At 48.8% G+C, this 27,969-nt stretch overlaps 1 protein-coding gene across 1 annotated transcript in view; it reads right to left on the minus strand.

The window, feature by feature from the left end:
- The window catches only part of GLT1D1 (glycosyltransferase 1 domain containing 1), a 73,205-nt gene that overhangs the window by 16,195 nt on the left and 29,041 nt on the right, over positions 1 to 27,969 (minus strand). Inside the window, exons 5-9 of the mRNA XM_035016815.1 lie at positions 22,071 to 22,107; positions 20,263 to 20,319; positions 12,458 to 12,553; positions 11,831 to 11,880; positions 606 to 649 (exon numbers count right to left, since the gene is read on the minus strand). Of these exons, the coding sequence (XP_034872706.1) occupies positions 606 to 649; positions 11,831 to 11,880; positions 12,458 to 12,553; positions 20,263 to 20,319; positions 22,071 to 22,107 (284 nt within the window). The remainder of the gene's footprint in view (positions 1 to 605; positions 650 to 11,830; positions 11,881 to 12,457; positions 12,554 to 20,262; positions 20,320 to 22,070; positions 22,108 to 27,969) is intronic.

Below are 27,969 nucleotides of genomic sequence, written 5' to 3' on the forward strand. Positions count from 1 at the left end.
GCAGTCCCCTGTGCTGACGGTGGCCGGTGACATGGAGGGGCCGTCCTGGGGGACCGTGAGGAAACCAACTAAAAGGGGACCCTTCTGGTCCCCGCCCTTTCCTGGGTCCCCGCTGAACACTCGGAATGTGCTGGAGGGGCCCTGGGGCCACCTGTCACCCTAAGGATGTGGTCCCGGGCCAACCACATCTGGCCGCTTCTTACGTGAGCAATTAGCCCCGTGTTTCAGCCTGTGTTCTGGAGCGTCTGCAGCGGGCACTACCCAGCACTTGATACCTTAGGTCTTTTAGTTTCTGCCAATGTGATCAGTGGAAATTACAACTTCAAAGCGGGTTTCATCGGCATTTCCCTGAGCGAGGGAGGATGGGCATCTCCGCTCCCGAGGGCACTGCTCACGCTCCCAGCACAGCATCCTTCCTGTCGAGTGGGGGGAGTAAGAGCGCCCGGAGCCCCTGGGGTCGTGGGGAGGTTACACGAGGCGGCGTCCGTGAGTGCCGGGAGCAGAACCTGGGTGCAGGGAGTGCGGCGCAAGCATGGGGATGGGGGTGAGGGGCTGGCCACTGGGCTTCCTCTCCTGCAAAATGCTTGTTCGCTTCTTCCACTCACCTCTTTACTTTGGCTTTTACTTCCCTTGTAAACACTGGGTCGACCTGAAAAGAGACAAAGATAGATTTTAGGAAAAGCCTTTCGTGAGCCTAAGTCTCGAGAGAACGGCCTGTCACGGCCACAGAGACAGACTTAACAACTCGGGAGGGAAAAAGTCAAACCCAATAGGAACTAATACCCCGATTCCCCTACCACATAATATGGGCAGGGAGAGAGGAGCACTGGGGAGGAGCTCAGAGAAATGCATGCGTCCTCCTGTCTTGCTGCTGGGCGCGTCCCACGGGAGCCTGCTGCAGCCCCGTGGGCGGTGGGCCAGCCCTCCCCCAACTCAGGCCCAGCCACGGGGCATCCGCTGGCCCCACGGCGCTCCAGCGGAGGAAGGGTCTGCGTGATTCGTTGCAGTGGCGGATGTTGTCATAAAACCTTTGAGGCAGAATGAACTGGAATCCTTAGCAGATGTAAGACAAAGGACCTGACAGAATTAAAATTTTATTTTGACAGGGAGCCTTCCCAGAAACACAATTTTCAAGCCAAGGGCGCGTCCATCAAGCTGATGTGTGGACAAACACACGGGTCCATCCACACAGGGAATATAACTCAGTCCGGGAAGGGTTGAAGCGCTGACGCCTCCCACACTCTGGAGGACCCCAGAGAACACGACATTCCGTGCATGAGGCCAGGCACTAAAGGCCACTTACTAGGTGAGTCCATTTCCGTGCAACACCCAGAATGAGCAAATCCGAGGAGAAAGAAGGTCGGTAAGTGATTGCCAGGGACTGGGGGGGGGGGGGGGAGTGCAGACCGTGGGGAGTGGCTGCTAACAAGTCTGGGGGCTCTTTGGGGGTGATGAGAATGTACCCGAATTAGGGTGATGGTTGCAAAGCTATGTGAACATACTAAAAAACACTGGATTACATACTTTAACATGGTGATTTTGATGGCATAGGAATTATATCTCCAAAAAAAAAAGAAAAAAAGCCAAGAAAAGTTTTGTAGTTAGTCACAGCCTGGTGTCCTTGAGCCTGGCTCCTCCTCCTGTTTCACATCCGGAGGCACTGTGTCCTTCGGGACAGGCCCGTGTTTTGTCTCTCTGCGCCCTGCCGATCGACACGTTGAAGTAACGCAGAGGTTGAAGGCGGTGTGTGCCTTGGGCACACCAGTGACTTTTACTGCTTGCAGAGAGGCCTCAGAGTTTTAAGCAGACCCATTCACAGATGTGTAAGGACCAGAAGGAGAGGCGGTACGGACCGAGTGGGGCTCAGTTCGCCCGGCCACCCGCTGGCTCCCGGCTCTGCCTGGGTCGGGGGGCCGCTCTGGGCCTCAGTTCCTTGGCTGCACAGGGAGAGTCGTCACGGGGCCTCGGGGTGGTGGGGAGCATCAGCGCCCGTGACCGCCCGGGACGTGGTCACTGCTTAGGGGCACAGAAGGAAACGTTAAATACCGTTCTGGAAAGAATGCGCGTGAGAGCTCAGATCTCAGCCCTGGAACGGAAAGATCTGTAGGCGTCCCCTCACGTGCACGCTGTCCCAGAGACGCTGCCACATGTCTCCACACCCGGGACCGGCGGTGACGAGCAAGACGCCCCAGAGCCCGGCGGCCGTCACAGTGTTCGCACGGGGACGCACACACCCTTGACCCTCGGAAGCCAGACTGGAGCACCGGCCTGCGCACGTGGCTTGCTCTCGGAGGCACAGGAGGACGTGAGGGGACACTGTCCCACTGTCACAGGGCTCCCACCCAGATGGAGCCGCAGCGTGCGCTCACCACCTGACTCGCAGACCGCGGCTCTGCCTGGGCCGTCCCTGCACTGCTGCTGTCATGGTGAGTACGCACGGTTCTTCAGTTGGTGCCCACGGGACACCACATTCTGGGCGCTTCTCAAAGATACAGAGGAGGGCTGACACCCACTTTACTGATACAGTGTCTGTCGCCGTGTCCCGTTCTCCCGATGAGCGAGCTGCAAACACAGATTCAATTTCTCTTCTCATTCACACTTTAGCGGTAGGTATTAGGAATTACAGAACAAGTCGGCTAATGAATATGACAATAGCCCTATACCTTATCATGCCAACTGAAAAAATGTTGTGCCTTCCAGAAACTTCATTCCAGTTTCTTTTGGCAAGGGAATGCCGCATGTGTGTTGGACCCCAGATCCTTCAAACCACTGGCACTGACTGAGATGCATCCCAAGAAGCTAACACAGCAAATCTGGATGCGTAAGGAACACTGAAACTATCCCCAGAAAAAATGTTTTCAGAGTTTAATGTATTTTAAGAGCAAAGTTACAGGAACAGCACAGAGGACCAATGCACTTGCATGCAGGACCACTCAGGGAGAAAGACTCTATGTGGGTGGGATCCCGCGTAGGGTACAGACGCGGAGAACACCATTTAGTTGCCGTCCATAAATGATCTGTTTGCTCCAAGAAAATCCAGACGCCTGCATGATCCAGAAACCCTTAGCAGGTTTGTGTATAATTGTTATAAAATTCAGTTGCTGAATTTTCTTGCTGAAGCATTTCAACCTGCACAAATGCTTTACGTCTCCACTTTTATGTTAAAAATTTGCACACAGGGGTGCCTGGGCGGCTCAGTCGGTGAAGCGTCTGCCTTCGGCTCAGGTCATGATCCTGGGGTCCTGGGATTGAGTCCCACATTGGCCTCCTTGCTCAGCGGGGAGCCTGCTTCTCCCTCTGCCTGCCGCTCCCCCTGCTTGTGCTCTTTCTGACAAATAAATAAAATCTTAAAAAAAAAACTGGGGTGCCTGGGGGGCCCAGTTGTTATGCATCTGCCTTCGGCTCAGGTCATGATCCCAAGGTCCTGGGATCAAGTCCTGTGTCTGGGTCCCTGCTCAGAGCTGAGTCTGCTTCTCCCTCTGCTCCTCCCCACCACTTGTGGTCTCTCTCTCTCCCTCAAATAAATAAAATCTTTAAAAAATAAAAATTTGCACACAAATCAAAGTGATTGCTGCCAAGACCTGATTTCTGCCCCCTGTGTTTCCATTCCCAATCACATACTCGGGTACTTTCTGACCCCATGGGGAAAAAAATCTAATGTTCAGGACTACCAATAACAAGAAGAGAACCTTTTGTGGGGTTTTTCTGGTTTTTGTTTTTAAGATTTTTTTTTTATTCATTTGAGAGGGGAGAGAGAGAGAGAGCGTGCACACGAGCTCTGAGCAGGGAGCCCGATGCGGGGCTCGAACCCAGGACCCCGAGATTATGACCTGAGCCGAAGGCAGAAGCTTAACCAGCTGAGCCACTCAGGTGCTCCTCGTTTTTTTTTTTTTTTTTTTTGAGAATGAACTGTTTCTCGTCACAGAGGATTCCTGAGTACGTTCTCCACGCGTGGGGCGTGCTAGCCGTGTGTCTTCAGGCAACATTATTACACACTTGGCGTGGATAGCACACGGGTTGGTGTCTTCCAAGTGGACAACCAGACAGGTCTCACGAATCGCCTTCTGCAAAGCACCAGCAGCTAAGCCCTGGAAGCTCAGGTCTGTTGGAAGTCCCGGGCAATTCCTGCACCAGAAGTCAGAAGCGAAGTTGGATTATCACTTGTGATGAGGACAGTTTCCAGAATGCCCCAGTGCAGGCCTGGAAGGATGAGGTTTCTTCAGCCGCCAGCAGAGAGCGACTGCTTGCGCATGGTTTTGTAGCCGTGCTTTGCTCTGGGTAGGCTTGTCAACCCAGCAGACTCTACAAGAACCCTGTTCTGAGGCCTCCTTAACCTGCACCCCCCTCCTTTGGTGGAGCTGGGCCAGCTAGAAGCAATACCAGGGTTAGAGATGGACCCGTGGAGGCTGCAACACACTCCTATTCTCGAAAGATCTTTAAAGGAAAAACTCATACTTCTGGACGATTTGTTGTTTACTGCTATTAAGAGTCAGAATGTATTTGCCACGTACTCTGGACCTAACCTACGCTAAGTTCTCTAACTGCATCAGCTTACTTCTTGCCAGTGATCCTGGTATGATTGCCCCACTTTACCCAAGAGGACAGTGAAGGTCAGAGAGCTCCTGCAGTTTAACCATGATCACATAGCTAGAACGTGCTGGGCCAGGAGACCGAGTTCTTAAAACCACACTTCACCGCCTCTCTGCTATCCGCTCAGGGATTTTACCAATAGTTCATAGAAAGCCAACGTGGATTACAGAATAACTACCTGCTTATCTGTTTATTTCCCCACGATATCCCGTCTGTACCTTTCTGTTTCCCTCCCTCTCTGATTGTTGCCATTCTTGCCACCAGGAACGCCCACCTCCGTCCCTAAAACCTGTTCATCCCCAGGGCACAGGCCGATGCCACCTCCGTGGGAGACTTTCCCCGATCATTTAAACAAGAAACAACATCTCCTCCCCCACTTTCCTCCCACCTGCTACCAAACGCAGGCCTGCCTTGTCTGCAGCTTGCCCACCTTGCCCCCATATCAGTGCCCCTTTCCCTCCAAGGCCAGGCCTGGTGTCGTGCACACAGTTCTCTGCTCCATTAATATTTGCTAAGTCCGTGGTTTCCAGCTGGCCCTTGCCTTTGTTTCTCATTCCTGATTCTTTCTGTTGAAATGATCTTAAACAATTGAATTACATTATAACCCCTATCATGAAAAAGCAAACAGCCTAATGAAAGCCTTCTTTTGGCTTCCCATTGTAATTCTCAAATTCACATTTTTTATGATCATTTTTAGACCTCTCATTTTTAATTTTGTTAGCATGCTTCTGCTCTCACAATTAACTATTTAGAGAAAAGTAATTCATCGAGGAAAAATTTAAAAGTCTGCTGAAATACCTAGCATGTTAACTAAAATTCAGCTGAAAGGTATAACAGCTTTCAAGTTGGAAGTAAAACTGCATTAAACTCTTCTGGATTTACCTTCCGCATCAGTTCATTTTCAAATCTCCCAGTGAAGCCAAGTGGAACAAAATACAAGATAAAGAAAAAAAGAAGGGTACATTTTTTATGTAATGAAAGCACACGTTATGAAATTTTAAAAAGCAAAAGCATTGCAAGCAGCAAAGAAAATTCTCATTTCCTCCCTCTGAGCTTATTTATTTCTGAGCAAAAGATATTGTTTCTACTCCCAAGCTTAAGGAAAATCATCTTTGATCTAAGAAGTTACTGTGGGACGACATGAAGCTGCCATGCTCAGACCGAATGTTCATGCCACACTCCTTATCAAAGAGCACCAGCAAACGCACCCACTCAAGACCCTCCTAGAAGCAGAAGCCACACGCTTTGCTAAAATGGTTGAACTGAGAGATCAAAGAAGCTTTAACAGAAAACCAAAGCCAGACTCAGACCATCCTGCAGCTAAAGCAGAATCCCGGCGTGTCCGTGCGGAAAGGGAAGACTCACACGGGCGGCTCTTTTCCACGTGACGTCATAGGATGCTGCCTGGGAGCCACGTACCGTCCCAGGCACCGCGCCAATACTCAGCCCCCACCGGGAAGGTGCCACACGTGAGGCAGGTGGCATCGTTTTGGTCATGCCTACTTTGCAGATGGGCAAGCTGAGGCACAGAGAGGTGAGCAGCACCCAGCTGACTCCGGAGTCCGCGCTTGCAACCACTGCGCATGGCCACGCAGAACTGCCCTTTGCAGGACACGGATGATGCCCCTTGGTCTCAAGGTGTTAACTCACTGGCCAGCCGTGAGCAACAACGAATGATTATGTAGATTCCGAATGGGACGGAGATCCCATTTTAAAATGTTCTTCCTAAGAATCGCCACAAAAATAAACCTATGTATGGCATCTAAAAAATAAAACATACACAGCACCAGTGATTTTTCAAGCGACCTGAGAACATTTGCGCTACTATTTTATAAACGGTCGCTAGAGTCAGTAGAAGCTGCTCAGTGAGCGGAGTGGTGATATGCAGAAGGGCAGTGTGGTCCCCGCCCTCAGGGGCAGTACCAGGAGCCCAGCCCTGGGCTCTCCTTTGCGGACACGGCCCCCGTCGGTCTGCCTGGACTCCGCGCTCCGTGACGGCAGGCGTCACGTCTGCCCGAGGCACTGGGATGCATCCACGTGCCTTCGACACAGTGGCACTCGGTAAGGACATCTTGAAGGACCGAATAAAGAAGTCAGGTTCTGTATACACATCCACGCACACACACATACACACATCTATAACATGCATACTGGTCTTGTGAATGAACGACAGCATAAATCACGGTAGCCGATCTCCTGTTGAGACTCTGCTCACCGTCACCATCACACATCAGCACATCCGGAGAAGGACACAGCAAGTTCTGCCAACGGAGCACAGTCTTCCCCGCTCAGGGGCATTCTTTCCGTTTCCCTGAGGGAAAGCACTGAGGCAATGCCAGGGACCATCAACTGACCGATAAATGTCTTCTCTTCGTCCACACGTCAGGACAAACGGCATCTGCATGTGCCGCGAACATCTCCTTTCTCCTTCGACCCTTCAGTATCCCTCTCTTCTGCCAGAGCCCCCCTTCCTTTGGTTCCTCCTCACCTCCTCCCCTGGACACAGTTGGTCAAAGTGGAACTGGGTGCCTGGTTCTCTCCTTACAAAAGGGTGGGATGCAACCCAAGCTGGATCCTGGACCTTGAACAGAAGGATCTGGAGACTAAGAAGCGGGTGGAGCTCATTTTTCCCCAGTGGGGTGCCTTGAACAGAGCGTTCCCGGCTAAGACTTGCTGGCCTCTGGAATTCCTGGTCTCCAGCCTCCCAACTATTCTCTTGGTGGCTCTTGTCATCTTGCGTAAGTTGCATTCGCTGGAGTTGGTGTGACGCTTGCAGCCGAGGGGCGCCGGCTGAGCGGTGGTTTCTTCTTCGCTGGTATGTCCCGTGTGATGGGGCTCCATGCAGAGAAAGGCCTGGAGGGACCACTTCTGTGTGCCCCACAGTGATTCCCTAATAAGAGATATTGCGCTGTTCCAGACGCCTTAGCTCACCCAGTCAATGCAGTTTTGTACTGAGAGGCCAGCACGTGACCTCTGAGGGTGTGTAATTCGTACCTAGAGAGTTTATTCAGCCACTGAGCTTCACAGTTAACAAAGGAGGACACGGAATGAGGAGTGGACACACATCAGATGCCACCAATAATGGTGACATTCGGGGTGTTCGATCTCTTACATGACACAGTTGTTAAAGCATGAGTTTCGGTGTGTCCCAAGGTTTCACCTCTGACCCACCTCACAAATCCATTTCCAAATTCTTACCAATAATGTTGTAACAAGGATTCAAATGCAAGTGTAAAATTGTTGGACCCCCCTCCTTGTTTGGTGTTCAGACGTGATGTCAGATTGAATCCTTGACCACGAGAGCTGACAGATGTCTGGAGATCTTTTTTTTTTTTTTTTTTTTAAGATTTTATTTATTTATTCATGAGAGACAGAGAGAGAGAGAGAAGCAGGCTCCCAAGGAGCAGGGAGCCCGATGCGGGACTCGATCCCAGGACCCTGGGATCGTGACCTGAGCCGAAGGCAGACGCTTAACCGTCTGAGCCACCCAGGCGCCCCTGTCTGGAGATCTTTTAACGGTGAAGGGGAGGGCTGGGTTCGGCGGGGCGGTCAGCGGGAGCATACCTGTCCAGTCCCGGCTGAGCCAGGCCCGCATCTGAGCAGAGGCTCTTGCTGCAGGAGCCGCCGCTCGCTGGCCTTGGAGGGGACATACATTTAGTGGGACTCTCTCTCTCTCTCTCCCTCTCTCTCACACACACACACACACACCATCCAGCGTGGCCAAGGCAGTGATTTTCATACTTCAGATTAGGAAGCAAATCATGAAATTGATTTTTGGGTAAAAACAAGCTTTTTAAAAATGACATGGAATAGAAGAGCGTCACATAGCAAAGGATGGCACAGGACAGTCTTTTAAAAAGGACCAGAGTTAAGCAGCCAGCTTTTGATCTCGGCTCAGGTCTTGCTCTCAGGGTTGTGAGTTCAAGCACCGTGGTGGGCTCCACGCTGGGCATGGAGCCCACTTCAAGAACAAGGACCAGAGTGCAGAGCTGCCTGAAGCGAGAGAAGCGTTGTCTAGTAAAGCTTGCCTAGTGTGTGTGTGCATGCGTGCGTGCGTGTGCATTTGCATGCACGTCCTCTGTGCTGGGTTGGTTCTGCCTGCCCCCGTTGGCTGCCCATGCACACACACATCTCAGCTCTCTTCAGAGACGTCCCCCGATAACTGGGAACTGGCCGAGGTGGAAGCTTCTACACCGTGGAAATAGGCCAGTTGGGCTTTCGGAAAACAGGGCTCCCCTGCCCTGCTCCCCATGAGCACCGGTTGGTGGACACCCACCAGCAGACCCTGGGTTACCGTTAGGAAGCAAAGAAGCAAACCTTACACACTAGCCTGTCCGAGTTACTGGAGGATCTGAGATGTGTGTCCAGATGCATCCTGGGACACACAGAATCAAGAAGAAAACAACTTGTCTGAAGGAGTTTGTGACTCGCTGGATTCAATGCTGCCTTATTTAGAAGCTCAAATTATCCTGTTTGCTGAAATGACATCAAGGTTTGGATGGCAGCTTTTTGTTTTCCCCTTAGATTTGATAAAGACCTTTTATGAGGTAGGGATATTGCTATGGCCTCAATGTTGTGTCCTCCACGCCCCAAATGCGTAGCCTGAAATCCTAACCCCCAAAGACAGTGTCAGGAGGTGAGGACTTGGGAGGTGAGTGGGTCACGATGGTGGAGCCCTCGGGAATAGGATCAGTCTTACATGATGGGATCAGGTCTCACAAATGACCCCAGAGAGTGTCCTTGAGGCGGGAAGAGATCTCCCCGGCACCCGCCCACGCCGGCACCTCCATCTCAGCCTTCCAGCCTCCAGGACCAGGAGAAGCAAATCTCTGGTGCTGGTCCGCCAGCCCATCCGTGGGATTCTGTTGCAGTCACCCAAAGGGACCAGACAGCTATGAACTGGTCAGATCCGAAGCCTTGGCTTCTGTCCTCAGGCCCGGGAAGGGCACGACGCCGCATTACCCAGACCGGACTGAGGTGTGGAAGACGCGGTCTCCCTTGGTGCTGGAGGAGCCGCAGGTGGACCCCAGGGGGGCACGTCGCAGCGGGATGTCTGGATGCAGGAACCGCCGCCCCCTCGGTGCTCCCGCCCTGGCCGCAGTCTCTGCCCTCCCCTGCTGCCTGTCCTCCAGCCCGAGCCCAAGGCACAGGCTTCCCTGCACTGAAATCAGGGGGAAAGAGACACATTCCTGTGCCTGCACTCTTCCTTCAAAAGTAGGCAAGCGCAGGTTAGAGGAAAGTGATGTGTTCCCATAGCAAGTGGTAGAAAAGCCTGCTTTCCTCTGGGACACGAGCACCAGCCCTCACTGTTCAGTAGAAGCAACAGAGTAACAGCCGTGTCTCTCCTGGAGACTACGGCTGGAGAAGCCCTCAGCGGGCAGCGGCCGGGGACCCTCCCCGGCTGGCGACAGGCTCAAGGGCGGGTCACAGGTGGATCCGGGGCCGCCCTCTGGCCGTTGCACCAGCGCCTCCCGGGTCACCATTCCCCGGGGAGGGGGTTGCAGTCACGCGTTCCCTGCTTTTGGTGTGTTCCCGAGCCTCCCGGCAGGTCTCCTCACACGGACATGGATGCAAAGAGCCAGGCGGAGGAAGCGGGTTGTCCTCAGCGCGGTGCCGGCGCACGTTTCTGTCCACCAAGACTTCGTTTCGGGGTTTCCTGCACCCGGACACGAGCACTTCATAACAAGTGTTTCCCAAACTCTGGCCGTTTGCGTGCGTTTTCGTAATTTGTCGTATCTGCGTACCATCTGTATGGCGGCCTATTTAATACTTTTTTGAAGCCAATTCAGTTTGCTTTTAAAGAAAATTTTCATAGTTGGAAAGCCAGCATCACGCACCATAAACAGAAAACGGAAACAGTGGAAATGAGAAACCACATCACTAAATCTTTGTAAGCCTGAGGCCCTCTTCCTCAGGAGGGATTTCAGCCTCAGACTCCAACTTTTTCTTTCAGTTACGCTCTTCAGACAGAAGGATGGAAACGGAATTAAAGTCGTCATCATCAGAAACACCTCTGCCGCTACGGGACCTAACGTACAGCAGGGCGCCGGGGGCCTGTCTTGCTGCCATGGGAGACTGGCCGAGCCGGAGTGTGTGTGCGTGCGCGTGCTGAGCCGGACACATGGGTGGTATACGGGGTGGTGCATTTTCCCCGTGGCAGATTCGAGCCCTGGACAGTTTTATTAGGTTAGGTGGCCTTTTTCCAGGTAAACGTGTCGTCTCCAAAAGTCTGAGAGTACGGAGACAAGAGCGTGTCCCCCATTGCGTGCTGTGCGTGTCCCCCGGGAGCTGGGAAACTCACAGGAGTGCGTGCACAACAGGTAAGACTCCTCGTCGTGCGGGAACCCACTGGCTCAAGTTCTCAGGGGCACCCCTGATGAATTAAGTGGGTGACATGGCGAGGTCGCAAGCTCAACTATCCCGGTTTGGCGAACAGGATCAAGGAAGTGAGCGATGTGCTTCCCCAGGGGGTGCCCTCTGCCGCCCAGCACAGACACATCCCGAAGGACGGGAGTTGCTCCTGCGATGTCCCACCCGTCCTGCCGGAAACACAAAGCCTGCTTCATTTTCCACACTGCTTGGAGTAAATCAAGGTTCATTCTCAAGAGACATCTCCACCCTGATTCTCCGAATCCTGAGTGCTCAGCCCTGCGCGTGGGACAGAGCCGCACATCGTTGAGGGGACCAGCGACTCTCCTGGAGGCCGGCAGAACGAGACGCAGGGTCTCCAGGCCTTCCACTGGTCGGGGACGAGCATCTCCCTGTGCTTACAGTTATTGCCCACACCCCTTATTGCCCACACCCCTTGGCTCCTAAAGGCAAGTCAACTAGCTGATCTGGTGCTCGGTTGAAGAGATAGCTCTGTGTTGGTTTGCCGTGCAGTTTAAAGGAGTTTCACCGATAACGTGGACCACCTACAATGCGTGCCTTGTGCACCAACTTAGACTAACGTTCATGTCACAGAACTTTCTCCTGATGTGACTCCTCTGCATTTCCATAAAAACCTACCCGTTGTAGCAATAAATTAGCTCTAAAGATTTACACAGCCTCATCACCTTTAACCTTGGCTTTCATTTTTAAAAAGGCAGACTTCAGTTACTTAAACAGGAAAAAAATAGTTTGGTTAGAAGAGGAATGTCAGCTAATTTTAGAAAATACATAAAAAGTATAAAGATGAAAACAGGAAAAAAAAAAAGATGAAAACAGAAATGAGAGTAAAGTTTGCGGCGCATCAACTTACTTCAGGACCCACGATCACCATGTAAACATTAGGCTCTTCTTGATGCCATTCTTGGGAAGAAAAAGAGAAAAAAAACATTTTACTGGTTCTGTGCCACAGATGGAAACATCATTAAGTTTAATGTTAATTACGTGCTAATATAAATTATTTCATATTTTGTTCTCATTCATAACAATCCAATTCTATGGATTTGAAATGTAACATTGGACATCGTATGCTTATAAGTAAAATGCTTTTTCTAGAATGTTATGCGTTACCCAGATCTCTCCCGTATTGGACAACCAGGAGCAATGACTCCACAAGCCAATATGGACTTTGGGGTAACTCAGGCAACACAGCAAATCTCCAGATGTGTCCTACAAACTGACGTGTGTAAAACGTTTCCAGATAATATTATGTTATTCTTACAATTATTCACTGTTTTTGTGATTTCCTCAGAAGCCAAGGGCACAGGAAAGTAGAAATGAGTGAGGTCACTACCCAGCGCTCCTATTTTTCTGGTTGTTTCCAGAGGAACCACCTAGAATCAGTTCTGCTCATGTGGAAAGACGGAAACAACAAAACTGAAAGTCCTACAGAGAGGAACGCTGAGACCAGTCCCCAAACAATTCTGTAAACAAAACGTACCTGAGAATGCGTCCACCAAGTAAAGAGGGTCCTTAACTTGTCTAAGTCCACACACCAGGAGAAAGATGTGTAAATTATCAGCATTTTGGTTAATCCCTGCAAGAGAAGAGTTCAGGTATTTTCAGTGGAGAGGAGGCAGCTGGATACCATGGGAGCAAAGACCCCGGGACGGGAAGGTCAGGTGTGAGCCACAGGGCTCCGACCTCTGCCCCTGCCTCCCCGCAACCTTCACACAATTCACTGCACGAATGGACTGCTCCTCCTGGTGGGTGAACCCGAGCTGAGTTTAGCCCAGTAACTGGGCTGTGCAGTGAGGAAGGGGCAGTTCTTATGGAAATGTGAGCCACGGGCCCTGGAAAATATTTGGGTACAATTCCAGAAGAGATTTTCTTCCTGCAAGTAGAGGGGCGCTTTATGTAGTAAGGGATTCCCGAGTCCACGTGTGTTCACACCCTGAGTGCGGACGTGCCCACGGGTACGTGAAATAAAGGGTTTAGGTCGCACAGCGGCTCCCCTCATCGAGAGCTGGAACGGCTTCTTGGCCCCTCGGCTCCGGGCCGGCCTGGTGGCTAGCGTCAGCCAACAGAGCCCAGTGGAAGGACAGTGAGTGACTTCCGAGTCTCGGCCGTGGGAAGCCCTGTGTCGCTGTCTGTCGCCCCCCGAAGCACCAGGCCGGCTGCCCCCCGCCGGAGGAGGCCACACAGGAGCCGCAGGCCGAGGCCCACAGCGAAGGGAGTGCGGACCCAGCAGCAGACAGGTGAGGCCCGCGGGAGCCGCCCCCCTGGCCCGGGCCCAGCTGCCAGCCCACACGGTCACCGGAAACTGGGGGCTCCTTTAACCCCCTTTACGTTGAGGTGGCTTGATGCGCAGCAACAGGCAAGTGATTCGATAGAAATTATCTGCATAATTAACACAAGCTAACCTAAGACTTCATCATTTCCAGACGCATGTAATTGGGGATAAAATCTGACCCCATGCAGGTGAGGTTTCCCTTCACGCGTGTTATTTCACCTGTTCCTTACTGCAGACACCGACAGTTTCTCGGTGCTTCTGTAAGCCTTACATAGCAGGGTCATCAGGGCGACTGCGGGGACAGACTGATGTCACGTCCACGAGACCACACACGATGCGCACGGACCACGCGCGACCAGGTCTGAGACGGCATCTGCTCACGTAATAAGGCGGGGGCGTCCCCCTGAGAAGGGCCCTCAAAACGCTGCACGGTCTCTGCAGTAAGTGCTGACAGTTCCGCTGAGGTGCGGCGTGTTTGTCAAGCAGTGCCCCGCTGTTCTGAGTACCCTGGAACTAACCCTAGGAATACAAAACTTACTCTTTGGCCAAAAGTCTAAGCTAGAAGCTACGTGCAGAATTTGAATCCCAGATCGGAGGAACCTGAGGCCAAGCTATTCCCTTGAATGAATGATAACGCTGAAGAATTCCTTTAAGGGACAGAAGGTCAGGTGTGAGACACACATAAATCCCTCCTTCCGAGGCAAGAACCATGGGTGAAGCTGAAGCCAGAGAGGGAACGTCCGATGAGAAGAAGAATTAAAAGTGCCTTCATGAAAAACAGTTCTCAGTGACAACGGAAAGATAACAGAGGGACAAGGAGAAAGCCAGGGGACGCCCTCTTAACTACTGGAGGAAGCCTTAGCCCGGGGCACAGGGCACATGTGTGCACACGCACACGCACACGCAGGTTTTATGTACGCGAGAACTCCCGGTGAGCGAGGAGCTGACGTGCTGTGTCTGCGGATGTGAGCCCCCGGGAGGGCCCAACATCACGGACACCGCCATCACGACGAACCTGGAATATCTGCTCAAATACGTAAGAAGAAGAGCACAAGAAGGAAAGTAGGAGACACATGACTGTACCCAAAAGGGGGAAATCAGGAAACCCGTAGTGATGAATTGAAAAAAAAAGTACAACAGCAGAACACACACAGAGCTGACATCCAGAGATGGGAGCCAAAGCGAGAACTATTTTAGGAACTGATGTGCTGTCTCAGTGGAGAGACTCCATTCGCTTCTGTGGGGCAGGCACGGACACTGGAAACCTATTCTGTCCCTTTATTTCGCTGTGACGCGTGGTTTGGGACACCTGCGGGCCTTCTGCTCAGGTGACGCTGGGAGAAGTGAGCCTCCACCTAACCCTACCCCATGATCCCCAGGAAGCCAGCCTGGAGAAACAGGAACCCACGATGTACAACGTTCTGTGACTCACGGTGAGGTACACGTAGGGTACTGAAACCTTGTACACGCGGTATATGTGCTTTTACGTACTCACACAGGAACCCCCCAGATTAGCCTTATTACACACGAGGAGCTCTGATGTTTTCTATCTCATGTCAGTTTTTTAAAGTGCTGGTCCCTGGGGTGCCTGGGTGGCTCAATCAGTTGAGCATCTGACTCTTTTTTTTTTTTTAAAGATTTTATTCATTTATCTGACAGAGAGAAACACAGCAAGAGAGGGAACACAAGCAGGGGACAGTGGGAGAGGGAGAAACAGGCTTCCCACGGAGCGGGGAGCCCGATGTGGGGCTCGATCCCAGGACCCTGAGACCATGACCTGAGCTGAAGGCAGACACTTAACGACTGAGCCACCCAGGCGCCCCTTTTTTTTTTTTTTAAGATTTTATTTATTTATTTGAGAGAGAATGAGAGAGAGAGCATGAGAGGGGGGAGGGTCAGAGGGAGAAGCAGACTCCCTGCCGAGCAGGGAGCCCGATGCGGGACTCGATCCCGGGACTCCAGGATCATGACCTCAGCCGAAGGCAGTTGCTTAACCAACTGAGCCACCCAGGCGCCCAGGCGCCCCTTTTTTTAAAGATTTTATTTATTTTTTGACAGAGAGAGACAGTGAGAGAGGGAACACAAGCAGGGGGAATGGGAGAGGGAGGAGCAGGCTTCCCGCAGAGCAGGGAGCCCAATGTGGGGCTCGATCCCAGGACCCTGGGATCATGACCTGAGCTGAAGGCAGACGCTTAACGACTGAGCCACCCAGGCATCCCAAGCATCTGACTCTTGATCTCAGCTCAGGTTTCGACCTCAGGGTCATGAGTTCAAGCTCCGCATTGGCCCCCACACTAGGCATGGAGCCTCCTTAAAAAATTTTAAAAATAAAAAAATGAAAGTGCTGGTCCCCGACTCATTCCCTGATTTTGAGAGCCCTGACTTACCAGATCCTGGAGGGAGACAGAGCTAATCTTCTATTCTTTTGTCTTTGTCCTCATCTTCTTCCCGGGTTGGAGATTAAATGTCATGAGAATTTAGGAAATGAAATTAGCCCATGGCAGCACAAAGGACTAAATGCTTTGCCTTATTTTAGGATTTATAAGATTTAAAAAATAAAACGTGGAGACAGCATTTGGGTTTGAGTAACTTCTGTGCGCTTCTCACCCACAGCAGTATTGTTTTCGAGGATCTAGAGATAAGGATTGGGAAGTCCTGATTGAGAAAGCACGTGCCGCAGCCTGGCACATGGAAGCCCCCGCTCCACCTATGGGCCAGGCCACGGCTGGGGACACGTATGGTGGCCATTCTTACACTTCAAGGCAGAACTAACAGAAGTCAGCCCATACACGTCTGGAGGCGAGGGAGGAGCCTAGCTAATGTTTTAGTGGGTTTCATTTCTTCCTTTTGGCTCCAAACTTATTTTTCTTCCCGTGGTTTGTGAACATCCAGCTTGAACACGAGTCAGGGTCTGAACTCATCCCTCACAAATGCACGGATTTTCACATCTGTGCTTCCGATTGCCATTTCCTGGAGAATGGTATTTTTATCTTCAAAACAGAGTGAGTCGCTCTCGCGGGCTGGCACAGTATTGGTCCCCATGGGCTGAGCACCCGCCACGCTGCCCAGCCCTCTGCCTGACTCATCAGCTGGCTCCACAGCACTAACCTGACCCACACTAAGCCACTTCCTCGCCCGTCTTCTGTTCTAGCTGCTCTGTTCATTTATTTTTTTTCCATGGGTTATTATAAGGAGAAAAGAATCCAAGGACTTCGTTGAGCGCATTAGACGTAGTGAATTTTAGCTGGAAAATCTGATTTGGGGGCTGTGAAAATATCAAGGGATCTGGTAACATGAATTTTCCACATGAAAAACAAAAGGGTTTTCCTAGGCACCACCAAGGAGGAAAAATACTACCATCTGAGCTGGGCATATTCAAGTCTCCATGTAGAAATATAAATACAGTTTACAGAAGGAGAGCGAAGAACATTAAATAGACACATTAACAATAGAAATACAAACAGAACAGAGAATCAGGAAGGTATGGCCAAATTTAAGCATTCATAGTTTTTGGGTTTGGTGGCTTACAAAGAATCACTGTTTCAGATGCGTCGGTTATTGGCATTTATTTATTTATTTTTAAATATTTTATTTATTTATTAAGAGAGAGAGAGCATAAGCAGGGGGAGGAGGCAGAGGGAGAAGCAGGCTTCCCGCTGAGCAAGGAGCCCGATGCGGGGCTCGATCCCAGGACCCTGGGATCATGACCTGAGCCGAAGACAGCTGCTTAGCCATCTGAGCCACCCAGGCGCCCCGGTTACTGGCATTTAAAAGCAAAAATCACGCATCATTGAACCATAGGAACAGGCAAGTTGGACATGGAAATGCACAGAAAAACTCCAGAGTAACTGACTTGATGCCTTACGTGTATCTTCTGATCAGAATAACTCTGTAAATATCATGTGAAAAATTATAACAATGCTGCTTAGTGCCTTTAATCTACTTTATTATTTTTCCCTAGCTGGTTCGTTGGAACATGAAATCTGGTTAGCATAAACGTCGTTCAATGTTTTAAACTACAAAGATTTAGTAGTTTGTTAGCTGGGGCTTAGAAAGGGAGCTGGATATTCTCAGAAGGACCTACAACACACTGTAAAGGAGGATGCATCATAAAATCCACACCAGAGACCCAAGAAGCAGACGGTAGCCCTTGGGGACTGATCACGCACTTGTCTGTGGGTGCGCACTGTTAGATGAGCCCTTCCCCACCCACTCCCCGGGATTGCAAGGTTAGCAGTTCATAAGGATTCAGGGGGTGAGTATCTGATCACTAGTAGTCTGCGTCAGATTCACCGGATCTTCCGTTTTCACTGTCTGAAGCTCAAAGTGCAAGTGACAAATCACAATCACGGCCCTGGAGGCCAGGCTGAGATCGAGGATGGGTGGGGAAGACGGTCCATCTCTAGAGTCTGAAAAATGACAAAGATGAACGACCCCGCACATGAGAACAGACACCTGGTCATAAAACCCAGAGACACCAATTAATTCTGCCTCCACCAGGTGCCAGGATCCAGCAGGGCCGGCGACCGTGACACCACCACGCCTCCCTCTGTCGCGGGTCCCAGCCACGGTCACGGCTTCTAACTGCACGTGAAGTTGGAACTGCCGCCCAGCGGGTCTGAGGGGTCTTGCCCATCCCTCGGCTGTTCCGTTAATCACTCCGTAGTAAGACCAATGAAACAATCCACCAGAGACTACAGGCTTGATGGAAAATCCCTCTCCTTTTGGAAATGACCGTTGGTCACACTGCGGCGGCATCCCATGATATATACAGAAGCTGAAATAACCTCCCAACAGGCGATTTACAGCAGGCCGCTGGTTCTGAATAATGGCCCGCACTTCCCGGCGCGACAGAGCAGTGGGACGGTGGGGGTTCCTGTGACGCGGGGAACAGCCCTGCTGCTGGCCTCGAGGCTGATGGATGCACTTGGAAGATGGTTTCTAATAAAAAGCTTGGAAATTTTCTTTTTCCAAGGCAACCTAACGCTGACACACAGTAGGCGGTGGGGGTTTCTGTCTGAGAGAAGACAGGCTTGGAGGGTCTGCACGTTGGCTGCAGACGGGGCCTGTGGTTTGCATTTTCAGCTCCTCCCTGAAGTTTACGTCAGGCTTGTCACGTGAGACCCCCTTTGCCCCCCTGCAGTACCCTGGCACCGTCCACTCTCTCGAGAACAGTGCAGGTTAAAACAGATGAGTTCTTAACTTCACATTGCATTTGTTGAGTCAATGTCAGCTGCTCCCACACCTTCCGCAGAATTACTGGGTCGGCCGGCCTGCAAGGCAGTGACCGTCCCCCAGAGCATACACTTATGGGCCTCCTGGGTGGACAGAAAACTTCCTGTATTTAAAGATACTGTACAACAAAATTTTGTTTAAACGTTGTGACTGCACTCAGATCATACCATATATGGAAAATACGAAGGCTAGATTCTGTTGGCCACACTGTGTGTAGGGAAAAGGGCGTAACGTCGCTGATGGACATGCTCACTGATGCTACCTTTCCAGGAGACGTTACGCATGATGCATGAAAGCTCTGATTACGTGCATAATCTAACCCAGAGGTTCTGATTTTAGGTGTTTCAAAGAAAACAGTTGGGCAAATGTATGAAGATTGAAATCCTAGCGCCTCCATCGCTGTATATCAAATCGTTTAAAAAGGGATTGGTCAAATAAATTTGTAGAACTCAAAATAATACTACAAAGGAATTGAAACTCGTGCTGTAATTAGAATTAATAAATAAGTTCATAAGATTTCAGGATATAATGTCAAAAATCAATTACTTTTGTATACTAGCAATAAACAATTCAAAAATAAAATTTAAAAAACCTCTTGAGTAGCATCAAAGATAATAAAATCCTTAAGAATAATTTTTCTTTTTTTAAAGATTTTATTTATTTGACACAGAGAGAGAGAGCACAAGCAGGGGGAGCAGCAGAGGGAGAGGGAGAAGCAGGATCCCCACTGAGTGGGGAGCCCGATGCGGGGCTCGATCCCAGGACCCTGAGATCACGACCTGAGCCGAAGACAGATGCTTAATAGACTGAGCCACCCAGGCGCCCCAATAATTTTCTTTTTTAAAAAACATAAGGACCTGTCAAAATCATTATGAAGGTAAATGACACTTTAAAAAGTGGACAGATAGATCATGTTCATGGACTTTAAGACAAATTAATTTTAAGATATCCATTCTCCCTAAATCGATGTATAGATCAATGCAATGGGATTTTATTAGAGATTGACAAGGTGAGTGGAACTGTATACGGATATGCAAAAAACCCAGATGAGCTGAAACAACTGTGAAGCAGAGTTGTTGACTCAGACTACCTGATTTCTTGACATTCTGTAAACCTGCAGCAAGAAGACAACGCAGTGTCGGCCCAAGGGTAGACGTGTGGATCAATGGCCACTCATACACGGTAAACTGATTTGCAGCAAAGCGATTCAGTGAAGTAAGAAAAACATTTTCAGTGAACGATATTAGCACAACATTCAGAAAGAAAGGGATTCTGATCCCTATCTCATATCACACGCAAAAATTAATTTCAGATGGGTTATAATCCGAACGAAAGAGCTAAAACACACTTCCGGAGGAAAAGAAACAGGGAAAATATTTTTGTGAACTTTGAGCAAGCAAAGGTTTCTTGATCAGCGCTCAGACGGTGCTGACCATTCACGAAAAATGGATAAACTAGAAGAAAATGGAAAGGTAAACCAGAGGAAACAGGAGGAAATATTCACATATATATACACGTACCTCACAGAAGAGTTGAACCCAGAATGGATTAAAAATCCTCCTCCAAACCCGCTCTTCCTCCCATTCTCCCAAAGAAGAGAACACTCAGGAACAGAGAGAAGCCAGTTGTGTCCTGATCCCAGTCCCCGATCCTCCCTTCCCTCGTTGCATTTGACCTGAAGAACCTCTTTTCCAAAACCACGTGAGCACCCCATGTACCTGACACCATTGGACAGGATGCGCCCTGGTCAAAATCTTGTGAGAAGATTCATCTCTCACCTGAACAGTGAAGGAAGGTGTTCCAGTTAAAGGCAGCGTTTGGTACTGTCACGACTCCTGGGTCGAAGGAAAGAGAGAGAGAGAGAGAGAGTCCACGTTGGTGAGATGCAGCCGGCTAGCTTGTGTCGACGTTCAGATAATGGTCTCCTACTTGGTTCTTACAAAGAACTCAAAGTTCTGAGTGCCTTGTGAACACCTGTTCATCCCTCCTGCACGGGAGGTTCAAAGGGAGCCCTTGGGTCCCCAGCGAGGAAAGGTGCACCCCCTTCGACCTCGCCATCCATCGCGGGGTGGGACAGCCTCCAGGTGGGAAACGTGAGTCTCTAACAAAGGCCTGCAAGCAACAGCTTCTACAGCGCAGCCCCATGTACGAACTGCATCTCTGTTTAAAATTCCTAATCCCGGCCCTCTCCGCATCACACACGTTGCCTGCTCTCTGTGGTATCTCCTCCAACAGATTTAAGTTTAAAATTCTCTGACTTGAACATTTAAGATGTAGGAAGTTCAAGGCATCATTTAACAGTTTATCCTGATAATAGGAACCATTTGTGAAGTTTTAGGCCATGTAAATTAAGTCCTGTAACCCTCTCTGCAATGTCCCTTTGAGATCGTCATTACTCACTTTCGTACTACCTAGCGAGTGTTCACTGCACGTCCGCCCTGGGCACAGACCCTGGGTGGGTGCAGACCACACACTCCTGGGGCCCCTCAAAGCCCTGCGAGGCGCACTGACTCCCCCAGTTTATCCAGTTGGAAACTGAGCTTCACACAGGTTACGTGGTGTTCAGGGTGACTCAGGGTGCAGGTGGTAGAGGCTGCGTGTGAGCCCTTGTTTGCCTGGCGTGCCCGCATGTTCCTCCACTATAAATCCGGCCAAGACAGGCCCGCACCTGCCCTGACACTTAGAGACACCTTTTATACATACAGACTTGGTGCATCTTTTTAAAAATGGGTGTTCCAGGAAAGGGCTTATTTGGTAAGTGATTCTTCTGCTAAAAATATCACTGAAAGCGCTGGAGAATGCGAACCCGTGATAATGCACGGTGCCGCTGAGGCGGGACTCGGGGGTCTGTGGCCCTCTGGGCCTCGGCACCGTGCTGACCCAAGCTTGCAGTGGGTTACGTGCTCCACTTTGCAACGGCTTCTTCCCATGATTCCTATTGTTTCAACAAGAAGACAGTGGTTCCCTCGCTGCGTTCAGATGCTGAGGGTTTCCCGAAAGGCTGTGGAGGCCACCGCCAGGGAGGGACTGACTGGCTGAGGGCAGGAAGGGGTGAGGTTGGAGCAGAAGGGCTCTGCTTCCCCCCCAGCTCAACTAAAACAGAGAAGCTCAGCTTTCTCCTTTTGTAAACATACCCCTGAGAGAACACATTGTCCTTCTACTGGTCGAAAATGTTAAAGGACCTGCATTTTAAATTGTTCTTTTAGGGGCGCCTGGGTGGCTCAGTCGGTTAAGCGACTGCCTTCGGCTCAGGTCATGATCCCGGAGTCCCGGGATCGAGTCCCGCATCGGGCTCCCTGCTCGGCGGGGAGTCTGCTTCTCCCTCTGACCCTCCTTCCTCTCATGCTCTCTGTATCTCATTCTCTCTGTCTCAAATAAATAAATAAAATCTTTAAAAAAAAATTGTTCTTTTATAACGTTGTTGTATTTGTCCTTTATCTTCACATGAGGAAATAATAGGCACATCCATTCTACTAATTATTAGTAGGTAAATCTAAGGCACCATATTATTTCATCCACAAACACGTCAGTACATGTCTCTAAAAGGACTCGTCTTTTAAGAATACGTAAATTTTAAAATTCTTACCTTGACTCTGGACGTAGATCTTACCCCTGGCATGCGGCTTTTGAAAAGAAAGGAGAAAGGGAAAGAGTAAATTGGATAGTCCATTGCAACTGCTTTTTAGAAGTAAGGCCATAAAACCATCACTTTGGAACACGTCACAGAGCATCATCCACACAACTGTTCACACACTAGTTACTTTCTAAGAGCAGAGAGTTCCTTCCACTTTTAGTGGGGGTTAGCCCATTAAAAACACGGCATCTTCAAGGTAAGAAGCACAAAGGAGGAGGTCCCTTAGATTAGGTGTGATGCGTGATTACGATTGTATGGTTACTGCATTAGTAGAAAGTTACGGAAGCTCAGACAGTGAACACGCCGATGGCAGGGCCCGTGGGGAGCCTATCTATCGTGTGTGGAAGCTGGAGGTAGGTGTCCGGGAACCCTGATTTGGGGACACAAGTCCTTGAATGGAAAGAGTACACTCCCCAAACCCCATCCGTGGGGAAGAAATTAGGCCGGGGTGGGAGGCCAAGAGAGGAGAGGGAAGGGGCTGGGAGGTGCGGCATCCTGCGGTGTTCAGGGCGGAGGACTGCGACTCCCTACATAGACAGGACTCAGTTTGCTTTGCTTCTGTCCTTCCTGTTACATTCTGTATCTGAGACCTCTAACGCCTGGACCATCCTCCTCAACTCACCACACAGCGGGGATGCACCCCCTTTTAAAATGCCCTTAAAATAGTAAGCCTTAAAAAAAATGTTTAAAAAATTCTCCTCCTTACTAGTGGAAAAAATGTTAATTTTAATGGAAAAAATGGCTGATAGCAACAATTTGAAATTAGAAACTGAAGTCCAGAGCCCTAACATACTCCTTTTGTGTAATTATAATTTCACTGGAAAGCTGAAGAGACTTTTATTGGTGTGCAGAGGAGGTTAGGCCTGCTGCTTCTTCAAGCAGCCCCGAGAAAGGGATGCTGACACACTGGCAAAAACATGTCAGCCTGGTATTTAAACTTTAGATTGAATGCCAGCATTTGGCAAAAACAGATTCAATATAAATCTACATAGATTTGATTAATTAAGGGAAGGCAAAATAGGGTTTTTGCCTTGCCTCTGTTTCCATTAGAAATATGCTCCATCTGCAATTAGAAATGCAAAAACCCACAATGCTTCCTTCAAGAAAATGCCTTCTGAAAAAAACAAAAATAATTAAACTGGCATTCCAACTCCATAAGCAGAATGAATGGACTCTATGTAGAAATTTCTGGACTCATCTGCTGGTCTTTACATATCTTTGAGCATTATTTCTCTTAAATCTACTCAAACCATGAGAAAACAAATAAGTATCAAGTCCTATATGAACATTTAAAACATGTTATGAATGATATTTTAAGATCTTATCCTTGTAAGTCAAGAAAATAGAGTTACAATATAAAAATATCTGGACTGGTTTATTTTTAATCTTTATAATAAAAGAAATCTGGCAAAAGCCAACTGGCTTATATTGATTTTGAAAAGCATTATCTATATTAAAATGCTCTAAATACAAATTAGCTTTCTTTGCTCAATATTTATTGTTGTTTCTCTTGCCTTAAAATAATAGAAGAGTCAAAATCCTTGTACATCACTTGCCTTGCAAGATTAGCTCATTGATGCAGAAAATGAAAAAGAAGCCTCTGTGTGTGTGTGTGTGTGTGTGTAGGGGGTGGGGAGGAAGGATGCTCCATGGTGTCTATGAGAAACCCTTACTAAATTCGGCCCATTACTAGATATAAAAAGCCAGTGTCCTGTTGGATAGATACTTATAAATACACATGACCTTCTAACAGACCCAAACGCTAATTCATGCCTTTTTATAATGGAATAACAGCAACAGCAAATAGATACCCCATTTTTAAAATTTATATAACCTTCTGAAATTCAGCTCTCTGTAAGTAGAAACCACAGTAAACGTTATTTTTGAAATATACATACAATCACAGGGTGTGTGGGTGACAGAGATACCAATTTTTATTTTGAAATGACAGTGCAGCTTCTGATGGTGGCTTTGTTAAAAAGTACTTTTAAAAGAGCTACAGAATGCTTTAAAAACAATCATGGCTCGAAGGTGGAAAGCTCTCAAAATATACCTATGTCAAAAAAACGCACTGGAATTGGGGTCTTTTCAGGGGATGTGGTTCTCTTCCTTCTCCCTCCACCCTGTTCCCTTAGAAATGGGTTTTTAAGCAAGGAAAGAAAATAAAAGAGAAAAGAAAAAAACACATGAATGGGATGAGGAGTGTCTCCGAAGACTGGATCGGGATCCAAAGCTGGCTGGCAATGCAAGAAATAGGAATGCCAGGAGGAAAACCGGAGGGAAGACTTTTTTTTTAAGAAACAGTTAAATCTATGGAGTAAATAACTGGGGATTATTGATGTTATTCAAAAGCTCCCCCTGCAGTTCTGTGCCTTGGTGATTTCATGAATTCGAAGCAATTCTGATCATTCCAGATGTCTGAGCCCCCACGTCATGAGCTCATGAAGGGGGGCAGGGGTCTGGGCTCTGGAACTGATGAGTTTTTCATCCTTTGAATTACACTAAAACTTTTCAATTCCCAGGGATCTCATTTGGGGAAGAAAAATGCAAAGAACATTTCCAGTTCCATCAAGAACTCTCGGAGGAAAGCCAGTCTTAATAGAAGTTATTAAAAATGATTAGCTTCCTAGGGTATGATCAGTCCCTGGAGTTTCTCCTACAGAGTATTTGCGGGGAGGGCCTCAGACAAAGAGGGCATCTAAGGATGAACCCCGTGAGATGCAGGGTTTTAGGTTTCCGCTCGGGGGAAACCATAACAAAGCTGTGGTCTGTGGGTTCCTGCGGCTGCCAGCCTGATTTTCAGAGACCGTCAGGTACAGAGCAACGGGCCATGCAGAAGGAAGGGGTAAGGCGTTCACAGGACAACATGCGCTGAGTACACAGAGTTCAGCGATTAGTGGACGCGCGGCTCATCGCAAGAGGCGGGCGTCAGCTCTGGGAGCTCACCATGTGACAGCCCGTGAGATCTGTCTTGCTTTCTGCATTTTAATTTCCAAAAGAATATTGATGAGTATGTGCACACACTGAAAGTAAAACTTTAGCTATGGCCTCACAGAAAACCACTTCAAGAAAGTGATTTTTCTTTAACGGGTGCCGAGGCGAGGCACAGCGCTGGTGGCCCGGGAGGCAGGGAGGCACGTCTCCAAACTAAACAAAATAAATAAGTACATAAAATCTCTGAAAAGTGACGACACCAGAAAGCTTAGCTCAGCGCCAACCTTGGCGAAGAGTACAGATGGGCCATCCTGGTTATCCTCGTGCTTTCTCGAATTTGATAACCACTTCAAGCAACATTTACTCAAACTCAAGATGTTTAAAAAACCAGCTAGCTCATAAATAAATATTTGAATTTGGGGAAAGTCCTGTTAGCAGAGTACTTCTTAGAAAAAGCTGGTCAACAGTGCAGTTGAGTTTTCTGGAGGCCTCTGGGGGTTTGAACCCAATGGAGACCTAGTAAACCCCAGATCGTTGCTTCCGTGGAGAGAAAAGCCTTCCGTTACGATATATACCTAATTTGCTTTACTTTTTTTTTTTTTCTTCCTTGTGAAATAGTCAGATTTTCTGGTGAAAGTCTGGTGAATTCAGAGAAAGAAACCTTAACTTCTAACACAGATTTGCATGCTGAATGTCTGTTACGTACCATCATAAGAAACCAACACTCCGTATAGACGAGCTTTACATTTCCATAAGGCATACAGCAAAGTTAGCAATGGGTAGTGAATCAAATTCCTAAAAATGCCAAATCAAGGTTATAATTTCACAAACCAACAGAGCAGTGTTTTCCCAAAACGCGACCAGTGTTGAACTTGTGTGATAAATATTAACGATGCAGCATGCAGACCTGGTGAAAACCACTGGGACCATGCCCTTCACAAAATAGGTACGACATCACATTAAGGTTGATATGAACAACACTAAAAAAATAACGACAAGCCCAAACAAAGGCATTTCAAATTCAAGCAGACAACATAAAGCCATCCTCATTGAAGTCCAAACTAATTTGTGTCATCAGCCAGAGATAGGTAGGGGATCATAAACAGCCTCCAGAGTAGTGCCCGGCTTTCTGAGGGGGCTGAAAGGAACCTGGGGGTGACACAGCGCCCCTTCTGGGAACATTTCTTTCGAGATGTCTCCCACGGCCCGATGCTGTGTGAGCACGTGTCTGAGCAATCTTGAAAGAGGTCATCCCCCACTTGTATGTACAGAGCTGGGCTGACCAATGCGGCAGTGTCCAGCCACACCAGGGCTGGTCTGAATGGAGATGTGTCCTGAGTGCAGAAGAACACTGGATTTTGAAGACTTCATGCAAAAAAATAAAAATAAAAAAGCTATCTCATTAGTCATTTTTATATTGATCACATGTTGAAATAATAAGATTCTGGATATAGACAGTGTTCAATAAAGAACTTGGCCTTTGCGCGAGACCTGACAGGAGTGTCTTTGTTTAGGGTGGGGCCAGTCCCAACCATTGGTCTTCGGGTGGGAGCCGGCCATACCACAACCACCACCCACGAGGTTTAGGGCGGGGACTTGGAGTCGAGTGGCATCTATCCACTTGGACACCGGCTTCAACCGTGGGCAGTTAACCAGTCAGTCAAGCCTACAGAACGAAGCTCCAATAAAAATGTTGGATGCTCAGCTTGGGTAAGCTTCTCTGGCTGGCAATCCTCCGCCGATATTGTCTCAGATCAATAACCAGAGGGTAGAATGGCTTGACTCCACGGGGAAGAAGGCAAGGGTGCCTTTGCCCTACACAGTTTTCCAAGTGGCTGATTTTAGCCTGACAAAGTCTATGACTTCCCTAGAATAAACCGTAACCATGAGTAGAATAACCATCAGTGAGTTCTGTGCAATAAGAAGCAAATGCCATAAATCTTTCTAATCTGGGATTATTGAAATCTGATTCTGATTTGATAATAATTAGGTGGGATTAACTGAGCGACACCTTGAGTCAGGCCTGCTCCCTAAAACAAAACACAAAATTAAGAACAAAAGCTGGCAATTCGATAATGAAGAACCAAACTTAATTACTCAAGAAACATTGCTGTGCGGAATACATAAGTAAAAATCATCACTCCACAAAAATCCATCTAAAATAATTATATAAATGTGGCTGAATAATGAAGCTTTACATTATTTATACATACGTTTTAATTTGTAAAAACTAATCAGATAAAAGTATTGAAAAGAACTTTATTGAAAAGTCTTTCACCAAAAAAAGGACAGAAAGCTGTTTTAAAAAAACAGGCTCACATTCGAATCTAATAACTAACCCCCACCGCTATAAACTCTAAAACCAGAAACACCCTTTCCTTATCATTAGCTTTTATTATAGTGTCTCTTCCATCACCACCGAAGACTAAACTTTTGCTGCCTGCTCGACTTTTTTTTTTAATGCTTTGTCAGATACTTGGAAGAGTATCTTTCTGAAAACAGAGACCCCTGACCCAGGATCACCCAGCACGTCTGAGTGACAGCGAAGGGCAGCCTTGGCTCTGAGACAGAAGCTGGCCCTTCCACGGGCGCATCCTCACCACTACGGTCCCACCCGCCCGGACTGGGCTGCTCTGTGCACTCGGACCGGTTCCCTTCTCACTGCCTGTGGACGTGCAGCTCACGGAGGAAGGACTGCGCCAGGTCAGTGAGCACTTTGCAGGGCTGACTCGGGCTCCGAACCTCCACGGGCGCCCTCTCCCGAGGCCAGCCTCACGCTGCAGCTGCCGTCCCCATAGTTACACCCGAGTCCAGTAGGTGTCTCTGATTCAGTGCGTCTGGGACTCGGGGAGTCCACTCCTCTCGCTTTCCAAATTCCTTCACTGGAGTTCTTCCAAAATCTTAAATCATGTTGATA

This window comes from Mirounga leonina, unplaced genomic scaffold, assembly GCF_011800145.1.
Source record: "Mirounga leonina isolate KUSES-001 unplaced genomic scaffold, KU_Mleo_1.0 Mir_171, whole genome shotgun sequence".
Classification (NCBI taxonomy): domain Eukaryota; kingdom Metazoa; phylum Chordata; class Mammalia; order Carnivora; family Phocidae; genus Mirounga; species Mirounga leonina.